At 40.2% G+C, this 14,742-nt stretch overlaps 1 protein-coding gene across 7 annotated transcripts in view; it reads right to left on the bottom strand.

The window, feature by feature from the left end:
• morf4l1 (mortality factor 4 like 1) overlaps window positions 1-14,742 on the bottom strand; it is a 37,270-nt gene that overhangs the window by 8,118 nt on the left and 14,410 nt on the right. For all 7 annotated transcript variants that reach the window (XM_055661389.1, XM_055661388.1, XM_055661390.1 and 4 more), the window contains 5 exons: window positions 10,075-10,161; window positions 8,982-9,062; window positions 7,016-7,041; window positions 4,280-4,368; window positions 2,158-2,259 (listed from right to left, as the gene is read on the bottom strand). In XM_055661389.1, coding sequence (XP_055517364.1) covers window positions 2,158-2,259; window positions 4,280-4,368; window positions 7,016-7,041; window positions 8,982-9,062; window positions 10,075-10,161 — 385 coding nt within the window. The remainder of the gene's footprint in view (window positions 1-2,157; window positions 2,260-4,279; window positions 4,369-7,015; window positions 7,042-8,981; window positions 9,063-10,074; window positions 10,162-14,742) is intronic.

Below are 14,742 nucleotides of genomic sequence, written 5' to 3'. Positions count from 1 at the left end.
ACAATGGTCAAAACTCAAAGCAGTTTTACAATATGTTTTAAAAAAGTGGCTAATGTTTACAAGCAATGCCTCAAACATGTTAACTAATAGAACATTAAAAAAAAATGTAAAGGAATTGCAAACATGTTGCACTTTTATATCATCTTGCAAGTGAAATGTACCTGGAATTAGAATCAGAGGATAGGGCCCATACAGTCCACCTCATCTCTGTGGACCCTGCTACCAATCTATGCTAATTCCAAATGCCTGCGTTGAGCCATTCCTATCCAAATGCCTTTTAAGCATTGTAATAGTACAGCGAGTCTCTGGGTTACAAGAGGTCTATCCCAAGAACTGTCTGAACTACTTTTTCTGTAATTCAGAAACAACTAATTTCAATGAATGCTGATTAACATTAAAATGAATTTATTGTCTTTCTGTGTCATTACAATGGTGCAGAATCAGAAGGTCCCACATTGAATGGCTAGTTTTGATGGCTTTAAAGTGTCAATTTATGTTACATGGTTTGATAATGTTACAAATGTCAATTGAAGAGTTTTATGCTCTAGTCTAAAGTTACTGAACTAAAGAGATCTGAACTATTGGAGCATATTCACGTGTTGATACATATTATTGAAACCTTATCTCATTGACTACCTTTCCAAATAAAAAAATGTAATCCTTATACAGTTGAGGATTAAGAGCCTGTCCTCTGACCTGTGAAACAGCTAAGCATCATGCAGCTCAAGAGACCATTAGGGAGGGACCGTATACGTCGACTTGGACAGCAATATCAATGCCCAACAGTTGATCATTCATACACGCTCACACACATCCATCCTCAACAACATATTGAACTTACTCTCTCTCACTGTAAAGCCCATTAGAAGTATAATAGCTTTGACCATAGCTTGTGCAAAGTCAACTTCTTTATTGACCCCCTGACTAAAGAAACATTAGGTACTAAGCTCAAACCTCCATTGGTATTAGACTGACAAAGCAATATTACGATTGGTTTCAAAATGTAAGTCGTGTCCTGTCCCCTCCCCCAATGAGCTAAACATTAGGAGACAAGGAACTGCAGATGTAGGAACATTCAGGTTCCTCCAGAGAAGGTGCCCAACCTAAAATATCACCTATTCATTGCCTCCACAGATCCTGCCTGACCTGCTGAATTATTCCAAGCTTGTTTTACTCAGTGAAACTTGTGAACTAATCATTTCTAAATTATTTTTTTATCCACAGTTGCAAACCAAAGACTATTTTACTGTATGTTATGAAGTAATAAATTGAGCGCGTTTAGATGACAAAGACCATTTCCGGTAATATCCTATTAAGTAACTAACTATTTTATGAAATTACTTTCTAGATTCAATTGGATCTGGGAGTGGAATTTAATACATTTTATCAGATGTAATATCCCCAGGGAAATCTTTTGCTTTAAGAACATTACCATCAATTGCACGATGTTTAATCCACACAATTTGCTTAGAGTGTGATCTCAGAGGCAAAAACAGATTACTGAATACCAAAGTTATTTGGAATTTCATCTTTCTATGTACAATGAGAAAGGAAAAATGTGGGCAGCTGCTGGAAAATAAAAGGTAGTATTGGCACATATAGCTCACAAGTTTACAACGAGGCAAGGCGTTTTGAGACTTCTTCTACCCTGCCCCAGAATGTAACGCCACCACCAAACTGTACTGCCTGCAACGCATTTGTGACAGTCGTTAAAACGTGTGGCTATAGGGAAATTGCAAGTTTGGTGGTCTTTACTGCTTAAACATGTTTTGCTTAGAATTAGGACTGAAGCCCTGCAATCTTTCCACTCCATTTCATTAGTCTAAGAACAGACTGAACCCAAGATGAAAGACAATACTTGCTAAACAATAATACCCTATTTTTTTAACTTGAGGCCCACCTAATAAGGAAGCCCATTTCAACAGAGTAAATGCAAGGAATCCTGAGCCAGAGCCCACAACAGTTCATCCTGCCTGAAAATCTGAGGTAAACCAATAGAGGAATTAAAAAAAAACTCAAATCACAAAATATTACATGAGGTAGCAGCTCCACCTACCTTTCCATTAAATGCATTTTTATAATTTATTTAAAACACTCCCTGTAGCTGCAAGTCTTACTCTGTCGTTTAGGTTTAAAACAAATGGGTGCAGTACTAACCTGTTTTTGACGAGTGATCAGGTCCCAATCATCCACGAGCCATGGTTTCAACTCTTCTGGTATTTTTACCTTTACTTCAACCCTGTTCATAAATGTCTCCTCCTGCAGAAGTCAAAGAATCGCCAAATTAATGATCCACTCAGAGATGTATTTGACATCCATTTTGCAGTGCCGTTTCAAAATTCCCCATTCGCATACATAGCAATTATTTTTGTTCATTACTACAATTAGAAAACAAAATATCCCCACTCATGCTCTCTCAAAGCTGTGACCAGATGAGGGTCCATAGGTATAAGCACCAGGTATAAGTTTGAAGGGATACTACAACTGTACTCCAGCACTGTATACAGATATCTGGTTAGAATCCATCCTGCATTATTTTATTCAGTTATAGGAAGGATATTTTCACCTTGTGATGGACTGCAGGAGCCATTACCAAAATCATACTGGAAATAATGAAATGCTGGAGGCCTGGTTCCTCAGATACATTTTATATTCCTGCTGAAACTTGGAGCCTTATGTTCAGGGGTGATCTGGAAGCATATTTTCACACGGTGGAGGCAGAAAACTACAGTTCTCTTTTCCCACAGAGCTGCGGAGTCAGGGGAGATATCGGAAAATCCCAACACTCGGGATTAGGGATCAGGAATATGCTGATGGGGCATGGTAATTAATTATGTGACTAATGTGGCCCAGAGGCCACATTGTTGATCTGTATACACACACATCTACATACTTTCATTGGAGCTGGGAATTTTAAATTAAATAAATACATCTGAACTTTATCCAAAAAAGTTTCAGAATTATTGTAAAATGCATGTTCACTTGGCATTCTTATCTGGTCCAGTCTATGTGACTCCAGGCTCACAACTAACCTCTCAGTTCCAGGGCTGTAAAATATAAGAATGAAATGCTGGTCTGGCCAGTGATACCAACATCACTTGAATAACATTTTACTCACACAATCCCTCTTCCATTGCCTACCAGAGGTTCACGGTCACATCTGCAGAACGAATAAAAGCATTCCCCAAAACTGTCACCCAATCTAAGTTTGGTCTCCAGATGTGGAGGACACTGCACCATGAGCAGCATATGGATCTTTCAATTTAATGTCCTGTATAAGTAAATAACTGATGAAGTAAATATCCCGTATACGTAAATAGCTCAATAAACAAATGACAGTCATAACAAAATTAATCACAAATTAATATTTGTTGGTGTTGCTTTGGAATTAACAGGTCCGCCCCAGGTTACTGCAGGAGTTGCCAGGAACTATTCGCAACCCAAACAGTTCACGTAGAAATTGCTAAATGAGTTCCCACCATCAAACCCAGTCTCCCAAATACTGGGTGTACACAAGTTTGGCGTTTGTAAGTTGCCGGGTTTATGTATACTCTACGACCGTCAAACTGTGTTTATTTATTCTCAGAGAATGTGGTGAACCAGTTCCCTTGACTGATGAAAGTATTAACATTTTGTAGGGCTCTATGCCACCCATGCCATAGTGATCATGAACCATAAGACAAGGGGAAATAACACCCTGTCTTTTCTCCTCCTGCCAAGGCACAACATCCAAATAAGCATGCTTACTTGCAACTGTCTTTGGGCAGTGATCAGGAGCCAAAACCATCCGTGACTCGTCATCTCCTGAATTAGATTCAAATTGTGACATGGACTCCCACTTATTTCACATTGCCAATTCCCACTACAGTTGAGATAAGTTATCTCAAAGTTGAATCCAGAACATTGAGCTCTACATCTTGATTGATCGGGTATCTCAATGTGACAAAGCTCTCAGACAGAGGGAAGTGGGCCAATTGACTACTGAAATAACCAACATTAAAATGCAACATTTTGAAAGTATGTGCGCTAGTACCAGTTTTTAAAATGCATATCTTTCTGCAATGTATTGTTTGATAGATAATACCCCACATTAAATGACCCATCTCCACTGGGCAACACTGATATATATCAGCACAACGAGGCAATAATGCAGTCATGTTTGGATTTTTAGGTCATACAGTAGTTAAGAATTAAATTTATGCCAGCTTAAATTCTGGCCTTGCTACTGGATATTTGGCACACATTCAGTCACTATGTCACATTCCAACAAACTACATACACTTTCCATTGTGGGGTCCACTCTTGCCCTTTTCTTCCTGGGTGGTTGTGGAGTTTCACTGGTGCTACTTCCATCACCAGCTGTGGGGGCTAAAATAAAAAGTTAAACAGCTTACTTGCAGGCAATTTACAGCATTGGTACTTAAAATGTTTTTAATAAAAAAAAATAAAAAAATTGTAATGTAATTGTCTAATCCATCTGAAAGTTACAACACATCGACAGTTTGCAGACAGGACTGTCAAAGGTTTAGGCCAAAGTATAATGTGTACAATCACCTGGTTAACCACTGATGAAGTGCTGCACAAACAGCCTAGAAAAATGGTCAAACCAATCAAGAAGCTGTAGCCATCGGAATACACACATCCCAAGAAGAATACCAGCAATCAATCTTGAATGTGCTTGATTAATACGAGTAGACATCAGCTAGGCAGTTTGAAGACTATTCCAAAGAAAGGAATCCAATATTTGTCAGCTTACTTCATTCTGCAAATCCTCCAAACCCCAAGCCCAAAATATTTATTGGATCTTGGAAATCTACAGAAGAAGTTGCCATTTGATAAACATGCGTTCCCACCCCTCCCCCCCCGCTGCGGATGTACCCTGCACCCATGTCCCGTAGTTCTATCCTCACTCCCCCTCCCTTCAGAAGGACAAGGAGAGAGTTACCCTGGTCTTGGTTCTCACCTTAAACCCCACCAATCTCTGCATCCAATACATCATTCCCTGACCTTTCTGCCAACTGCCAGAGCCCCAGGTTCGATCCCGACTACTGGTTCTGTCTGGAGAGTTTGAACGTTCTCCCCGTGACCTGCGTGGGTTTTCTCCAAGGTCTTCGGTTTCCTCCCACACTCCAAAGACGTACAGGTATGTAGGTTAATTGGCTTGGTAAATGTAAAAATTGTCCCTAGTGGATGTAGTATGGTGTTAATGTGCTGGGATCACTGGTTGGCACGGACCTGGTGGGACTAGCTACGTTCCCCTAAGACAACACTTGTCCCTACACCACCTCTCACCTCTATCTTGGGACCCTGCAATTTTTCCAGCTGAAGCAGAAGTTCACATGCACCTCTTCAAACCCTGTCCTCTGCATCCATTGTTCTCAATGTGCTTTCTGTTACATCTGCAAGACTAAGCATGAACCAAACACCTGCGCTTAGCCCACCAAGGCTTGCTGGATCTCCCATTTGTTAACCATATTTGTTCCCCTTCTCATTCCCATGTTGACCTTTTGGTCCTCGGCCTCCTCCATTGCCAGAGTGAGGTCACAGGAAAACTTGGAACAGCACCTTGTATTCAGCTTGAGTAGCTTAAACCCAATGGTATGAACTTTGAATTCCCTAATTTCATGTAATACCCACCCACCTTCTTTCCCTCTCCCCCACCCTGTCGCACACAAACGTCTCCCAGCATTTCCCACCCCATCCAAGCCACCCTGTTCTTTTTCCCTCCTCTGTACGCTCATCTACCATCCCCTTTCATCCATATCTGGCTTCACATTTCACTCCTCTTTCCTTATCTGACAGCCTTTTGCCCCCTTTTTACCTGTAGACTTTGTCACTTACTCCACCCATCTACCAATCAATCCCCCCCACCTTTATCCACCGATCGCTTGCCAGACTTTGTCCCACACCATCTCTTTTCCAGCTTTTTCCCTCGTTCCATTAGTCTGAAGAAGAGCTCCTACCCAAATCATCATCTGTCCATTCCCACCACCAATGCTGCCTGATCTGCCAAGTTCCTCCCACATGTTTTTTTACTCAATATTCCAGCATCTGTGATCCCTTGCATCCTTGATCACCTCTGTTGGCTCCAAGTCATGTTTGGTCCCAGAGCACCAGCTTTATTATAATTAGCAACTTTTCTGATAGTCCTCTGGATCCTAACAATTACATTAAAACGTTTCTCTCAGTTCTTCTGCAGTTCATAATCTGACCTCCATTATCCATTCTCCAAAGAGAATTGTTTTTCTCTATTAATTCTATCACATATTGAAAAAGGCCAATATTGTTTGCCCTTCTGAAAGCTTTAAGAGAAATTCATCAGTCACCAATCTTTTCCATATACAGCTTCAGCCACACAAATGGAGAAATCAGTTAGGCAGTGATAATGATGATCACGTCAAACTGGTTTTAACATCACCTGCATCAGACCTGTATTCAGCTATTAATCGCAGTATTATACAGATCAATGAATTAACAAAATTGCAAAAGACTATGCAACTGAGAAAACAGTTAATTGCACTAATGGATGCTCCTCAAAATTAAAAACTAGACAATGAAATAATTTGTGCTATCATTTCAATAATTGACAGCAGTGCTACAACTAAATCAATTAAGCACTGTAGGTTACAGTTAGTGTCATACATAGAAGACACTAATAATTTTGAAAAGACTGGGATGTTGCTCTATGTATCATTGCAAAGGCATCAGTTAGTAATGGCATAATTATATTTCTGAGATCAAACATCACCAAGAGTAAAATAAATTACCCTATTCAAAATAATTATACGGGGATGTATTACATCTAGACAGAAGCAAGATGGGGACTTCTGGTTAGCATCCCATTTGTAAGAGTGACAGTCTCAGGCTTTTATTGCTCAAGTATCTGGTCCCACCTTAATCACAGCTGACACAAGGAAGAAACTAACTCAAGATCTTGTATGCAAATAACATTTATCAATTGTTCGAAAGTTCTATACAAGAGCGAAGATTTGAATCATGTTTTAAGCAAGCTTACCTTTCTGTTTATTCTTCTTTGTTTTTCTGAAATAAAATAAAACATTATGAATTGTATGTCAAACATAAATGCAATTCTTTAGTCTCAATGAAGAAACACTTTCAAATAGTAAGCCAACAAATAGATTTTTACTGCAAAGTGAAAAAATGCACCGCCATTTGCACCTTGCACTGTATGCAGGAAATTAGTACGAGAAATCAAAACTAATAGTTTTCATTGCAACAGACACGTTATCTTATTTAATAATCTTGCTGAAAAACAGGTTCTTAATTTTCTTTCTGCTGGTTAGGGACACGGGGATTATGTCACTGCTACAATAGACATTTCTCCTTCCTATTCCTCAAATATCTCGCTCTATCCTTTATATAGCCATAGGCATTGAAGAGACTGCCAGAGCAAACATTCACTTGGAATGCATTCCATTAACATTATTCTCATTAATGAGCAAGTAACCTGTTTGTGCTACCTTTGAACGGGTGCAAAATGCTTTAATTCCATTCACGACATTTTCTCAGTATGATTTTACATTTCATTTAAATATTCAGTTATTGAAGTTACTGCTCATTTTTCAACTCACGGTTACAAGATGTTCATTTTCCAACATGTGCAAGTAAAATATTTCTACAAATGTTTGCATTTTCCCTCAAATCATCCACTTAACAATTCTAGCAAACTTACAAGGTTAACAATATTTGTGACAATTTTTTCATCCTAGTATATTGGCATTTGGAACATGCAGACAATCTATATACCTACGTGAAGGCAAGGAAAGAAGGATGATGATGGGACACATCAAATGTTTACTCCTTACGTTGAAGAGTTTTCAAATGAAACAGCAAAAATTTGATTTTGAAATTCACTAGGCCTGGGTCTCAAAACATTCTCCTGTCGCAGACACGTTTAAGTTGTGTATTAGGGTCAACTGGCTGAGTGCTTGAAGAGTACAAGAACGTTTCAAAGGAACTTTCTGAAAGTTGAGTTCAGTAGTTTATTTAAAAATCCAAGCAAAACCTTCCTCAAATCAGAATGCCCCAAATATCAGTGTTTAAAAAACCCATCTCACCCACCACAGATGAGCATTATGAATCTGCAAGTATGCGGATATTTTAACAATGGATGCAAACGTAATTCTTCAGTAGACTTTGGCATGTTGTCGAATAATCTCTTGATTTCCTATAGGTGTATAGTGGAAAGCATACTGGCCTGGTTCAGTAACTCAAATGTTGAAAAACAAACAAGGCTATAGAAAGTAGTGGACACTGCCTCTATCCAGCAGAGGTATTGACCTCCCCACAAAGGGATCTACAGGAAACACTACATCGAGGCAGCAGCTAATATTAAAAAATCCTCACCACCCTGGCCGCACTCTCATCTCACTACAGCTGTTAGGAAGATGGTGCAAAGATTTGAGAACAGTTACCTCCAGGATCAAGATCAGCCTCGCCCCATTAACCATTAGGCTCTTGAACCACTCTGCACAAACCTTCCTCAACAATGCACCACTATGGATTTTGCGTACAGTTGATTTATTTATATCAGCTTGCACTATTGTAGTCTGGTTACCCAGAATAACTGATAAAGATACAACAAACAATTATTATTTGATTACAATAATTTATTTGATGTGCTGTTGCATTGATGTGCTTGTAGAGTTGCGGCTGGTAAGAATTTCATTGTTCTGGTCCTGATGCATGTGACATTTGAGCACTTGACCTGCCTCTATTCAATCCAAACTTTCCACATTAACGCTCTGCAGGAGTTATCTCCCACTCCACTTCATCTCAAAACATCACCATTTTCTTTCAAGCCTTTCGCCCTTATTTATCTACATTTTATATATTAAAGCCATGCCAATGGCCTCAAACGCACAATGTGGAGGTGAATTCTCGCGTCTTATTACTATAGAAATGCTCTTGAATTAGCCCATTAATTTATTATCATATATTGATAGATCCAAGTCACTTACATTTCAACATTCTTTTGTTGCATTGTGGAAGCCTTCTTGGCCGGTGCAGCGCCCCTCATCTTGCCCTCTGCCCATTGCTCTCTAAAGAGTTTAAAATGAAATCACACGGAATGAGGCGCTGCTTAAACATCAGCATTAATAGTTTGGCGATTCATTCATTTATACATCATTAAATATTCCAGTTCCACGTCATCATCTTCAAAAATCCACGATAAACTGTTTTGTTCACATTAAAATTGAAAGTACATTATGGCAAACTCAGTATAATCATATTCTGCTCATAACATGCTCGGCCAATAAGGCAAGTTGTATTGCAAGCGGCCATATTTTTAAAAGCGCCGTTGTCTGTAACAATGTGGGATATGGACATTGGGAAAGTTAATGTGTAAATAGGATGCTCTCCTGCTTCACATAACTTTACTATTGCATTCTGTCCTTAATAATTCTAAGGTTCAAGATGGGAAATTATTTCGTTTTTTCGTTTGAGTTACACAACCCAGAAACAGGTCCTTCAGCTCAAAGTGCCCATTTACTCCAATCTCATTTTATTCTTCCATTATTCCTGTCAACTGTCCCAAGTTTCAATAATTCACCTGCATAGCAGAGTTAGCCATTTGACAGTAGCCAATTAATCTACCAATCTAGTCTTAGAAAATGGGAGAAAATGTAAGCACTGGGAGGAAACCTATCTCACGAGAAAGTGCAGATTCCATACAGACAGCACTAGAAATCAGAATTGAACAAAAGTGGTTGGAACCGAGACAGCAGTCCCAATCATCGTGCCCTCCTTCCTGTTTAATAATTGCTGTTTTTCCTTAGACTTCTCAGACAAGTTTCAATTCGGATATAGAATGGCATAAATAATTTTGGTCAGCTCTTCTTGTACTCCATGCAACAGTGTGTCCAGTTTTCTATGATAACGCTTCCTGAATGGTTTTGAAGGCATTTTATGATGTTATAGAGGTTTTAAAGAGATTGCTGCTTGCCCAACAAATTGAAGAAAAAGTTGGCTTTATCCTAAAATGTTTAGTCCCCAAGTCCCTTGGCCAATAAGTGTAATTTCTTCTTTCATCAGTACCATTCACATACTCACTGATTAGCCTTTTGTAGTTCTTTCTGCTTTTGCAGGTTTGTGTCCACATACTTCAGCACTCTGCTCTCTGGAACCCATTCATCCCAACTAAAAACAGAGAGAGAGAGAGATAAATAAGACAAGACGAAAGCAAAGTATTAGAAAAAATAAATCACCTTATCTGTCATGCTTTATTTCTTGACATTACTGAAAATGTTTAAAAATATCAAAAGACTCTGAATTTAAACAAGCAGCTCTGATGACGTCACAATGGGTCTGCTTCGCACGGCCTCACGCACACAATCTTCCACGCGCCTCAAGTGACATCACCCCCAACCCCTCCCTACCAGGTTATTCAAAGGACGCATAAAGAGCGAGCCCGGAATTGAAGTCGGGCCCTGTACTGGAAAGGCCGAACTCGCGGTCCTTGGGTCGGTGCCCGCCCGTCGCCTGGTGGGGAGGCTGCTGCTGCGGACCACCCTCTATGGCCCCCCCCCCCCTCCTTCTCAGCCTCCACTCACCCTCCCTCTCTTTAGCCGCGCCTGCAAAATTGGGGGCTATGCGTGTGGATAGGGCGGGGGATGGGCTATTGGAGCAAATGAATAATAGTGCGTCCGCACCTCAAAAAAAAAATCCTGAAATAGAATTCCAAATTACCTGGAATTTGATGGTACTTCCCGGCCCGGTAAGCCTTCCCCAACTGCGCACGTGCGACTGCTGCCCCAACTGCGCACGCACGGATACCGGGCCCACTGCTCGCGCGCAGGGGACGGCGTCCCTACCGCGTCACCGCCACCGTTTTCAATTGTGACGTGGCTGACGGGGCTCCCCCAACTGCGCAGGCACAGATGGTCATAAATATACAGGTACATACTTTTTTCCCCCTCAAATCATCCGTGCCGCTGATTGGACTCCTTCGCGACTTCCCCCGCGCATGCGCAGTGGGACTGGTATGCATGCGCAGTTGGGGCGGCAGTCGCACATGCGCAGGTGGGGAAGGCTTACTGGGCCGGGACATTTCCCGAAATTATTTAATTTCCCTAAAATTACCCGAAGAAAACCCGAATTTCGGGTAATTTCCTTCAAAGTGGAAACACTTAGTGGAAGATAAAGTTAGATTAAACGAGAGAATGCATTGGAATATCATTGAACAGGGCTCAATGGTATCTGATGGTTCGAATACCATCGGGGTTAAAAACAGCAAGAATTTAGGCCTTTTGTTGGGTTCAGGTCATAAATCAGCAAAATGATATCTCTTCACAGCTTGAACAGGTGAAGAGAGAATATTCCACTCCATCCACTGTTAATTCTTACACATCACTGCACTGATCATTCCATACATTGAACCAGCCAAACAGCAATCATAGTGGCCCAGGATACAGAATTTCCTTATTTTCTCAACCCAAATGAGCTACCAACCTTTGCTCAGGAATGACATGCTACCCAATTATATTTTTGACCTGCTGCAGACAAAGGTTATTCAGCCTCTGTTTGCTTCAATCACTCATGTTCTATCAAGAGGTTGCTCTCATATTCCCCACATCATTCCATACATTACACAGCCGGTGATCCAATCTAGTACAATTCCCACACAAACATTCGCTGTAACCATCCCAAGCTCCAACCTTGCATATTCAATCAAGCTTTCTTCAAACATCATTGGCATCCTTCCAAAAGATGATCCTACTTCTCACCCAGCACGCATTCCTATCATTTCCGTTGAGCCTCAGCAATCTGCTATTGATCCCCTTCTATTCATTGTGCAGCTGTCTGGCAATAACTTGAATACAGAAAACAATACCCATTTATGTCTCCCAACTTGACTACTCCCAAGACAGCTAGACGTTTTTGTCCAACATCCTTGTATAGGATGAGTCACAGTCTCCTGCAGTTTAATGCAACGAACGTGAAGTAATTCTTCACAATTTTTACCGACAAAAGCTCACAGTACTCAATACGATCAACTATTGAGTACCAAAGCGGTTTATTTTCATGAAGATTATGACGGGCGAAGTTGAACCACAAATTAAGTAGCTTCTCTGGAAGTGACAAAGCAGAACGTGTGGGCCATCTGGCTTCCTTCCATCCTGTATGATTCTATGATTAAGAGATCTGATTTTTAAAGTGTTTAGCGACCATGAGATCACATAAGCCTAGGTGCACTGAGCGGAGGTGTTCAGCGAAACAATCACCGAGTCTGTGGTTGGTCTCGCCACACCTCGAACAGCAGATACAGCAAGTTCTTCTATAAACTCAATGAAGGCAGAAATATTCGAAAGTTTACTGCCTGCACAGCAAAGTCCAATGAGTCAATATTTAATTTAATTGCAGCTGCATTTAATCTGGGCTGCACGCTAGAATTTGACTCGCCTCCAAGAGCCGTACTGTACATGTAAAACAAAAGGCCATGCAAACAAAAGGCGATAATGTAAAATCAAGATATAACAAGTATATTGGTGATAAAAGCAAACTACTCTCAGGACAGGTTTTTCTAGTTGCACAGAATCAGGGTATAATGAGAAAACATTTACATTGCTATCATTACATATCATGAAATGACACTAGAATTCTAACAACCAATATATTTCTAGATTAATGGGGCTGCAGATTCTAGTATGTGAACCCAAATAAGCTTGTGGTCTTAAAATTGATGATTAAATAGAGGCTTTAGGCTTTTAGAATTTTCTTCCTAAACCACCAACAACCAGACAAATCTGAGGACGGATTATTGTTTAGTGTCAGCAAATTGACAATACATGTTACAGAGTCGTGGGTTTTAGAAACCAACCATTGACTTCTACAAGGGGAAGCCAGGGGGCCACATGCCAGTTGGCAGTTGAGGGAATGAACAACTTCAGATTTGAGAGCATTAACATTTCAAATGACCTGTATTCATGAAGAAGGTACACCGATGCCTCTGCTTTCTTAGAAGTTTAAAGAGATTTGGCATACCACTGTATACTCTAAATTGGCTACAGATGCACAGTAAAAAGGGGCCTGACTGGTTGCATCATGGTCTGATGCGGTAATTCCAACACACAGGATCATAAATTGCTGAGATTAGTGGATTCAACACAGTCCAAGATGGGCACAGACCTCCCATCAACAAAAGCATTTACATGAGGCGATGCCTCAAAAAAATGCCATCAATTGATAAGGATCCCCACCACCTGGGCAAGACCCTCATTACTTTTTTGTGCTTGTGCTCAACGTGCTTGTGCATATGCCAAACTTCACTCCTCGCCGCTACTGTCAGGTTAGAGGTACAGCTCCTCAAGTACCACATCATCAGGTTCAGGAACTGGTACTTTCCTACAATAATCAAGTTCTTGAACCCAGTTGCACAATCCTAATCCTACCTCGACAATTGAACACTATGGATTACCTCTTGCACTATTATTAATTTGTTTCCGCCCCCCCCCAATTCTGCTTTGCATGAATGTCTTTTTTTTTCTTGCAGTCTTTCTTTTTACTGTCTTCAAAATTTTGTGTGTAAATTATGTATGATTTATAGAATAGAATACGTTTATTGTCATTGCACAATAACTGTACAACAAAATTCCATTGCATCTCCTTTGGTGTGTACATAGAAGACACAGGATAAAAGATTTAAAAAGAACAAAACACAACAGCCATCGACTCACATATACACAAGATCAGTAAAGAAAATAATAAATTATTATCCAAGTCTACATGCCTATGATGTCGCTGCAAGAAAGATTTTCATTGCATCTGCACTTCACCGTACATATGCATATGACAATAAACTCAACTTAGTTTAGTGATACAGCATGGAAAGAGGCTCTTCGGCCCACCGAGTTTGTGCCAACGAACGATCACCCTGACACGAGTTCTATCCTACACAAACTGACTATTTACAGAAGCCAATTAATGTACAAACCTGCACATCTTTGGCGTGTGGGAGGAGACTGGAGAACCCAGAGAAACCCCACGCAGTCAAATGGAGAAGGTACAAACTCCATACAGACAGCACCCGTGGTCAGGATCAAACCCAAGTCAGTGGTGCTGCACGGCAGCAACTCTGCCACTGCGCCACCGCCAACTTGCCCTGCAGAGCTCCTGTCAAAGTCTCACTTGACTAGAAGACTCCATTACAACATTCAAGGTTGCTCCATATCCCAGTTAGCTATTATTTCTCAAACACTACCCAGAAAGCCACTTAGCATTTACTTTCTACAACAAATTCAAAATTATGGTACCAGATATTTTCACTTCTTTCTTGTTCTACATATCTTCACACCCTCATAAAACACACAAATCTTAAAATTATTTACTCATTTAACTTTATTCTATTTCAAAGGTAGTGACAGGTAAAACAGATGAGGGGTATTTTATTGTTTATTTTATTGTTTAAATGCAACAATTTACAGATTGGAGTGCATTGTCTACAAGTTGATTCTATAACATTCAGAAGGGATCTAAAAATATAATTGGATTGAAGTCTGTGGTGGGGATGGAATCATTGGGCAATGGAAAAAGGACACAGAAAAGCAGTTACTTCAAAAAACTATGACAATCAAATTGGATCAAATCACCTCCTACTATGATATTTGAATACAATTGGCTCACTATCTTCTCACTGTGTAAACTGGCATTGATGATTCACAATATTAAAGATTGCTCTACAGGATACTATAGCCACAGAATTAATTTCAAACGATTTAAGCC

Source organism: Leucoraja erinacea, chromosome 33, assembly GCF_028641065.1.
Source record: "Leucoraja erinacea ecotype New England chromosome 33, Leri_hhj_1, whole genome shotgun sequence".
NCBI lineage: Eukaryota > Metazoa > Chordata > Chondrichthyes > Rajiformes > Rajidae > Leucoraja > Leucoraja erinaceus.
The sequence above is the reverse complement of the archived record's forward strand: the minus strand, read 5'-3'. Positions and strand labels throughout refer to the sequence as shown.